This window comes from Phyllostomus hastatus, unplaced genomic scaffold (assembly GCF_019186645.2).
Source record: "Phyllostomus hastatus isolate PE091 unplaced genomic scaffold, TTU_PhHast_1.1 phas_scaffold_200, whole genome shotgun sequence".
NCBI lineage: Eukaryota > Metazoa > Chordata > Mammalia > Chiroptera > Phyllostomidae > Phyllostomus > Phyllostomus hastatus.
The window spans coordinates 3,431,455-3,440,243 of NW_025334016.1; the positions used below are offsets into that span (position 1 = coordinate 3,431,455).

Below are 8,789 nucleotides of genomic sequence, written 5' to 3' on the forward strand. Positions count from 1 at the left end.
TGTTCTTCTTCTTAAATAAGTCCCTTTAACATTTCAGGTAATAATGGCTTGGTGATGATGAACTCCTTTAGGTTTACCTTGTCTGGGAAGCACTTTATCTGCCCTTCGATTCTAAATGACAGCTTTGCTGGATAGAGTAGTCTTGGTTGTACGTCCCTGCTTTTCATGACTTTGAATACTTCTTACCAGCCCCTTGTAGCCTGCAAAGTTTCTTTTGAGAAATCAGCTGACAGCATTATGGAAACTCCTTTGTAGGTAACTGCCTGCTTTTCTCTTGCTGCTTTTGAGATTTTTTTTTTAACCTTTGGAATTCTAATTGTGATGTGTCTTCGTGTGATCCTCTTTGGGTCCAGCTTGTTTGGGACTCTCTGCGCTTCTTGGACTTGTATGTCTATTTCCTTCAGCAAATTAGGCAAGTTTTCTTTCATTATTCTTTCAAATACGTTTTCAATATCTTGCTCTTCCTCTTCTCCTTCTGGCATCCCTATGGTTCAGATGTTGGCACTTTTGAAGATGTCCCAGAATCTTCTTATACTTTCCTCATTTTCCTAAATTCTTGTTTCTTTATTCTGTTCTGGTTGAATGTTTATTTCTTCCTTAGGTTCCAAATCATTGATTTGAATCCTGGCTTCCTCCCCTTCACTGTTGGTTTCCTGTGGATTTTTCTTTATTTCACTTAGTGTAGCCTTCATTTCTTCCCTTATGTTTTTGCCATATTCAATGAATTCTCTGAGCACCCTTATAACCAGCGTTTTAAACTCTGCATCTGATAGATTGCTTATCTCCATTTTGTTTTAGTTCTTTTTCTGGACTTTTGACCTGTTCTTTCATTTGGGTCATATTTCTTTGTCTCCTCAATTGGGCATCCTCCCTGTGTTTGTTTCTGTGTTTTAGGTAGAGCTGCTTTGACTCCCTATCTTTGTGCATCTGTTAAGTCATATGGGACAGAGCCTCAGATATTTGCCAGGGTGGGGCAACCTGCTTCAGTGCTTTGTGGCAATGTATGAGGGGGGAGCGGTCGGAGAGGGGACAATGCTGCTGCCTGGCTTCTGGAGGGTGGTCCAGCACTTGCCCCATTTCCAGTCACTTCTCCCACTTTCTGTATATCACTAGGTCCCTTCTAGCTATTGCCCTGGTGGTGATTCCCAGAGTAAGTGGATTTGCATACATTCCAAGTCTTCATGTGCTCCTTAAATGGACTCTCTTGAGTAACCAGCAGTTTCTTCTGCTTCCCCAACCCTCACTGGTTTTTACAGCCAGAGTTTATGAGGCTTTCTCTTCCCATGCTGGAATCCTGGGATACATGGTCTGGTCTAGGGCTGGGATTGCTCACTCCTAAGCTATCCATCCTGATTTTTACCAACCACATGTGAATGTGGGACCTCCCCTTCCACCGCCACTGCCACCTCTCTGTACCATACCATGTCCTCTCCACCCCAGCTCTCCGTCTCCATCCTTCCCACCCATCTGGATGCATATGGCTTCTTTAAATCCTTGGTGGTTGGACTTCCATACAGTTCAATTTCCCAGCAGTTCTGGGTGTTTTTATTTTGAGTTAGTTGTAATTCTTCTTGTGGTTGTGCAAGAAGGTGAAACATGTCCACCTATGCTTCCATCTTGACCAGGTATTATACTATGTTGAAATATCTTCCAATGAATGTACTATCATTTTGAATTGAATTGGGGCAGTAAAAATATATCTAAGTAATTCTGTGCTACTTAACTTTTTTCCATCACTCTTATAACATATGAATGCATTTTAATACAGCTCATATGTCAAAAGTTGTTTTTAAATGGCGAGGGTGAGCTAGAACCCTATGGCCAGTTTGAGAACCTCCAGTTGTCCTCTACTGGCAGTTAAATTCCCTAAGTCTTAGATCGCACAAATGAACTTAGATTTGATCTATTTCTGTAGTGCCCTTTCCCTATTTGTTTACAAAAGCCCCCAGTTGTTAAAAATTATATTTGGAGGGGGGCAGTTCAAAGCAGGGTGTAATTCAGTGACTTGAGATTCCCATTCTAATTTTTCTTTCTGGCAACAGCTCATTGGCATGCTGCTGGCCTGCTGTCTGTCCCGGTTCATCACGGCCAACCAATATGAGATGGTGTAAAGAGAAGGTGAGTGGTGGTGGGGAGTGTTTAATTTTGGGTTTCTCCCTTTAGGGCACATACAACCTTTCAAATGGCAAGGTTACCGCCCAGGCACCTAACTACCTGATCTTGGTGGCACTGGTCCATGTACCAAAAATCTCATTTCTGTGGTGTTAGGGAGGAGATGGGATCATTACTGTTTTGGAAAATGTATAAATGCTCTTTTCAGCTTGTTACCTTATTTTAAATCCTTATTAATGGTGAGTCACTCACATGTTTTAATCTCTCTCTTAGTCTTTCAAGAACGACGGAATAAGAGACCTGATTTAAAAAGGAATGCAGCAATCCTTGAAAGACTTCCAAAGGATGTTAGAGCACAGTACATATTACACCTGCCCTGCTCCCACTAGCCCCTTACCCCATGTGCAACTGACAGTCCCATACAGTCTCTACTCTGCCTTTCACCCTAAATCATGTATAGTGTTCCATTTGGTGAAGCCCTGTTGTGCCAGAGTATAGCCAGTTTCCCTGCATCTAGTCCTAGTAGACCCCACCAGGGGTCCCTCCATCTGTACTTGGTCCAACCGTAGCTCATTGTAGGTGACTGGTTATCACACGTCACTGGCCCCCTGGGCCCTGCATGTAATTTGGGAGGCTCCTGTTAACCCTTCATTATGATTGATAAATACCACACCCCTTGATGTAGATAAACAGCTATGTTGTTTTGACTTAATCTCCATTGGTTTGGTTTTCCCTTTACTAAGGCTTTCTCCTACCTTCTCTAGGCTGCCTAGGACATGTAAAGAGGTACATCAGTAATTGTTCATGAGGAGGAAAAAGCATGTCATATGCATAAAGGAAATTGTTGAGATTCAGGTGGCCTTGCTCATTGTTACATGCCTGGGTAGGTATAGACAGTTTAGTGCACCTATGCCTCTCACTTTAAGCCTGTATTGCAAAGCTGTATTGTTGCTTCCTGTGAAGGATATAATATTACTTCTGTTTTTCTCCAATTAATTGCTATTATGTTATTTTACTCCTTTCTATAATTTTTCTTTGCATTGACATTACAGACATTGAAGACGTCAACAAATAAAAAATGAGTGTGAAAGGGGAACAAATATCAGAATATTTTTAAAAGATCTTAAAAAATAATGCCTCTAGCATGCCAACAAGAATGCATTGATATTGTGAACATTTGTGATACATGTATTAATAAATAGAATCATTACAAATTGCTGTGTTCTGGTTTTGTTCTTTGGTTATTTCAGAAGTTTTAAACACATATCTCTACTCCATTTTGTTCCACTAAGGATTGGAGGTAGACCACCTTATATACTGACACACCCCTCCATACATGCTCCCACCTGACCTCACCCCACCAAAATAGCATCAGACAGTGTAAAATCTGAAGGGTTAGATTTTTAAAATGGAAATTGCAGAAACTTACATCATTTGTTATGAACAGGATATATTGTTGGCTGCAAAAATAGAACTGTCATATTTAAGTTAGAGGCAGAAAGATTTCAGCAAAGTTTTTAAAATTCTGGATGTCATTTTTTTTTAAAAAAGGAAATGAGCATTCATTCCTTCTCTTATTATTTCTAATGAGCATGTATTCTTTCTTCTTTGAATTGAATGTACTCATTCTAAGGAAGAGATGACATAATGCAGCACCATTTAGTGTTCCCAATGCCCTGGTTTGTACTAAAGTTTGAAATTCTTACATTTGATTGAAAGAGCACTTTAGTAATAGGTATAATATATATATTATCTGTGATCTATTTTTTCCTCTTAATGAATCATCCTTTTAAAAGAGCTAGTAAAAGCATATGTTGATCTGTTTGTCAAATAAGTGGATCTAAAAACTCCCTCTTCTCTGTAGAACAACCTGTAATTAGTATGGAGATTCCATTCTAATTATATGCATTTATTAGCCTGAACTCTGCATGGGGTAAACCCTAAAAGGCTTACAAAGGGCACTGTCCCACACCTTCAGATATTCCCTCTTCAAAAGGTCAAAAGTAAAACCTCAGGCCCTGGCTGGTGTAGCTCAGTGGACTAAGTGTGGGCCTGTGAAGCAAAGGGTCACCAGTTCGATTCCCAGTCAGGGTAGAGACCTGGGTTGTGGACCAGGTCCCCAGTAGGGGGTGCATGAGAGGCAACCACACATTGATGTTTCTCTCCCTCTCTTTCTCCTTCCCTTCCCCCTCTCTAATAAATAAATAAAATCTTTTAAAAACAAAACCTCAGTTCTCAAATTTAATTCATTCTAGAAAACTGTTAAAGAAGTGATTTGTGTGAAAACCCAATCTCCTTTGTTGCCTGAGAGATGTGTGACTGATCATACAGGTTTATTAGCATGAAAGTGTTGTTAGGTAGAGAATGGTGACCAAAAGTTTTGATAGACAACTGAGACATTTTTTTCTGTAAATAACTTGGTCAAAAACTGAATTGTTCAAGAATCAAGATGTTCAAGAACCATGGTTTGACTGTATTTTTAGAGCATTAAGGAGATCTATTCTAAGGAAACATGTCACTGACAACTTTCCAAAGTCCATTTTTCAATTTCTATTTTATAACATATTGAAATGAGGCTTTTCTTTAAAATCCTAAATAGCCCCACCCATGGTTCACCCTTTTGCAAGCTTTGCATTCATTATTTTACTAATTTATTGTTATTGTTTATACTATTTTATTCTTACTCTTTATACTATGTTATTTTTATTGTTTGCACACATTTAATTGTAAGCATTAAAAGCCTCTGAACAAAACTTAAGTTGAAAGATATTTGGGATTATAATAATAGAGATTGGTTTCTTGGGGCTTGGCCTGGCCATTGAGATTTTTTTGAAAGCTTCCTAATTGATCTTAATATGCAGTCAGGTTAAGGCACATCAATACTAGAATCTGAGTCCAGCTTTCTGTTTCCACCTTATGCCTCACTTCTATCCCATTACCTTGAGATTATCTTGCTCTTCTTTTCTTTAAAAAACATAACAAATTCTTTTTTTAAAAGATTTTATTTATTTATTTTAGACAAATGGAGAAGGGAAGAAGAGAGGGAGTGAAACATCAATGTATGGTTGCCTCTAGCACACCCCATACTGGGGATATGGCCTGCAACTCAGACATGTACCCTGACTGGAAATCAAACCGGCGACTCTTTGATTCACAGGTTGGCACTCAATACACTGAGCTACACCAGCCAGGGCCTATCTCACTCTTCTTAGTGCATATTTGTTTCCACCCCATGCTTTTCCTTTCATTTTTCCTGTTTGGTATGCCTCTCCCATCTTCAGAGACCATTTCTTCTGTGATATTCTTCCTGATGATTCCAGTCCTAACTGTTCTAACAATTTCTCTCTATGCCCCACATTTTAGATCAGTTATTTTCTAGAACATTATCTATTTCTTTTGTCAAACTTATGAAGTTGTTATAGCAAAGTCTTATTTTTGAAATCTTAGTGGTATCTAAATTTGTTACCTTTTTCATTCTTAATAACTTTTTTCTTTTTTTTTGAGACATTCCAGAAATGTGACTATTTGGTATCTTTCAAAAACCCAGCCTTTTGGGTTTGATCATCTCTACTGTGTTTTTTTTTCTATTTTATTAATTTCTGTTCCTTTCTTTTTTCTTTCTTTGGGTTTCCTTGGACTTCCTTTAATTTTTCTGTTGCATTTTTAGCTCATTAGTATTTTTAACTATATTTTCTAGTATGTTCATAAAAGGCTATAATTTTTAAGTGCTGCTTTAGCTGCATTTCAGTTTTGATTTACAATTTTTATTTTTCAATTCTAACATTTTACAATATTCATTAGGATGTATGCATTGAATGATAAATTAGAAATTGTCTTTTAAAGTTACAGAATTTGAGGCTGTTTTTTTGTTTTGAAAAATTTGGTTTGTAAGAAAAGAAATTATATTTGCTGAGGCTTGTTTTGTGCCCTAATATGTGGGCAGTGTTTGTTCTGTATGTGCTTGAAAACTATGTGTCTTCTTTAAATATAGGGTGTGGGGTTAGACCAAGCTTGCAAATATATATCCAAATAGTAAATTTTGTGAATATTATTCAAATTGTCTGTACTCTTATGAATAGTTTGCTTGACCTAGCAGGTTCTGAAGATGATTCATTAAAATACTGCACTGTGAATGTGAATTGTATAAATTTTACTTTATATGTTTTTAAGTTATATATTTAGGAACATGCAAGTATGATATTATTTCTCATTGATGAATTATTTCTATTTATTATTATGGGCTTACTCTCTTATCACTAATTATCTTTTTTTCTCTTAAAGTTCATTTTGTCTGACATCACAGTTGTTACAAATACTTTTGATAAATTCACAGGTGGGCAAAAGTAGGTTTATAGTTCTGAGTATATGAAACAGATTATTCTTGTATTATTGCTTATTAATTATTGCATTATTTGTTTTTACTATTATTATTAGTCATCTACTTTTACGTACCCCTGTATTTGCCAATGGTATTATTTTATATCACTGTGTTTAACCTTTCTGTGTAATATTTTAGATGTGTCTCTTAAGCAGCATATAACTGCATTTTGTTTTCTTTTTCAGCTCAAGCTGAGCAAGTCATAACTGAAAAACCTCAATCCAATTACACACTGTTATTACTGATATATTTTGTTTTATTTCTACCACATTATTTTTTAAAGATTTTATTTACTCATTTTTAGGTAGAGGAGAAGGGAGGGAGAAAGAGAGAGAGAGAGAGACAGTAATGTGTGGTTGCCTCTCATATGCCCCCCAAATAGGGACCTGGCCCACAACCCAGGTGTGTGCTCTGGCTGGGAATCGAAACAGTGACCCTTTGGTTCTCAGGCCGGAACTCAATCCACTGAGCCACTCCAGCAGGGTTCTACCACATTATTTTTTTTGTCTACTATTAATTTCCTGTTTTTCTTCTACCTTACTTTCTCTTGGAAATCACACATTATATGTTTATTCTTTTAGTGGTTAATTTTACTTTCTTAACAGGCATACTTGAAATGTAAAGTTAATCAGAATGTCTATCATCTTCCAAAACAACAGAAACACCTGGGTATATTTTAATTCCAATTACCTCTCACTTAGCTTCCATGTTTTTGTTGCCTGAAATTTATTTCTACAGTATCCCCAAGTGAATCTTCACTGTTAGTGTTTTTAGAGTTTATTTAGGCTATTGATTCTTGGCCTTTTGGCTAAGATCAAGTGTAGAGTTTATTTAGACTTACTTACATGTGTACATACCCATTCTTTTTTGTTGTTGTTTTGTTTTGATTTAAACATTGCAACTTGTATCTCAATCTTTTTGGGTTCGATTTTGTTTTTATTGAAATATACATTTTGGGCCCTGGCTGGCGTAGCTCAGTGGATTGAGCGCGGGCTGGGAACCAAAGTGTCCCAGGTTCGATTCCCAGCCAGGGTACATTCCTGGGTTGCAGGCCATAACCCCCAGCAACCGCACATTGATGTTTCTCTCTCTCTCTCTCTCTCCCTCCCTCCCTTCTCTCCCTAAAAATAAATAAAAAAATCTTTAAAAAAAAAGAAATATACATTTTGTTTATTTTCATTAAGTGGCCTATACATGGTAGATAATCTCAATCTTTGAAAAATCATGCCATGCTTTCTCTTAAATGATAGTTTAACTGAGAATAAAATTCTAGATTAGTAATTGAGGGTATTTCTTTTACTATTATTGATAAGTCTAATTATTCATATCTGGATAACCTATCATTTCTCCCTAGTTGCCTTTACGGTTTTATCTTTGCCTTTGATGCTCCTCTTCCATATATGATAGATACTTTCTAATTCTACCTGGATTCTCAGATAAACTTATAGTCAGAATCCTCAGAGTTTTGTTTCTTGGCGAGGAAAGTTGGTGGCCTCTGTCTCCAAATAGAATTTCCAATGTATAAATAGGCTAATAAACACAGAAAGGATCCAAGAACAGATAAGTACTCCTAGCCCTGGTAGCTCTCTGCAATAGACAATACTGAATAATGCATACACAAAACATTTGACCTATTACTCAGAACTGTGTTGCATAGAGCTACCTGGGTCAGGAGGAATTCATTTATCTGTTCTGTATCCTTTTGATCTGTTGTATGACATTTTCATGGAGTGATATAATTTAATTCTAAGAAGATTAATTGAGCACCTACTTCATTCAGACCATAGGGCATATAAATAAGCATAAGAAAATGTCTCTCTTCAAGCATTATTGATTAATTTGCATGTACATATAAGATTGTGCAAGCTGCTAATCTTTCTACTGGAATAACTCAGGTTTGTATAGTTGATTGGAAAAAGGCCAATATGATATCTTCTACAAATGCAGCTGTATTAGTTGTCTGTTGATTTATACCAAATTACCCCATCACTTAGCAGTTTAAAATAAAAAAATTATTACCACAATTTCTGTGAATCAGAAATCCAGGTGAGGCTTAGCTGGGTGTCTCTGGCTCTCAAGGTCTCTCATAAAGTTACAGCTAAACTACCAGTTGTGGCTGTGATCTGTGACAGCTCAACTTGGGGAAGGGAAATGAGCTTCTGAGCTCATTCAGATGATCGTCGACAGGCCTTGGTACCTTGCCATCTAGGCCTCTCTAATATGCCTCCATACCTCTGTAGGAGTGCTTGACAGCTAGCTTGGCCCAAGATGAAAAATCCAAGAGAGAAAAGAGTAAGAG

General features: G+C 37.1%; 1 protein-coding gene across 1 annotated transcript in view; it reads left to right on the forward strand.

Annotated features, from left to right (window-relative positions):
* The window catches only part of TSPAN7 (tetraspanin 7), a 124,368-nt gene extending 121,037 nt beyond the window's left edge, over positions 1-3,331 (forward strand). Inside the window, exons 7-8 of the mRNA XM_045860516.1 lie at positions 2,043-2,118; positions 2,386-3,331. Of these exons, the coding sequence (XP_045716472.1) occupies positions 2,043-2,111 (69 nt within the window). The 3' untranslated portion in view covers positions 2,112-2,118; positions 2,386-3,331. The remainder of the gene's footprint in view (positions 1-2,042; positions 2,119-2,385) is intronic.
* Positions 3,332-8,789: the final 5,458 nt, after the last annotated feature.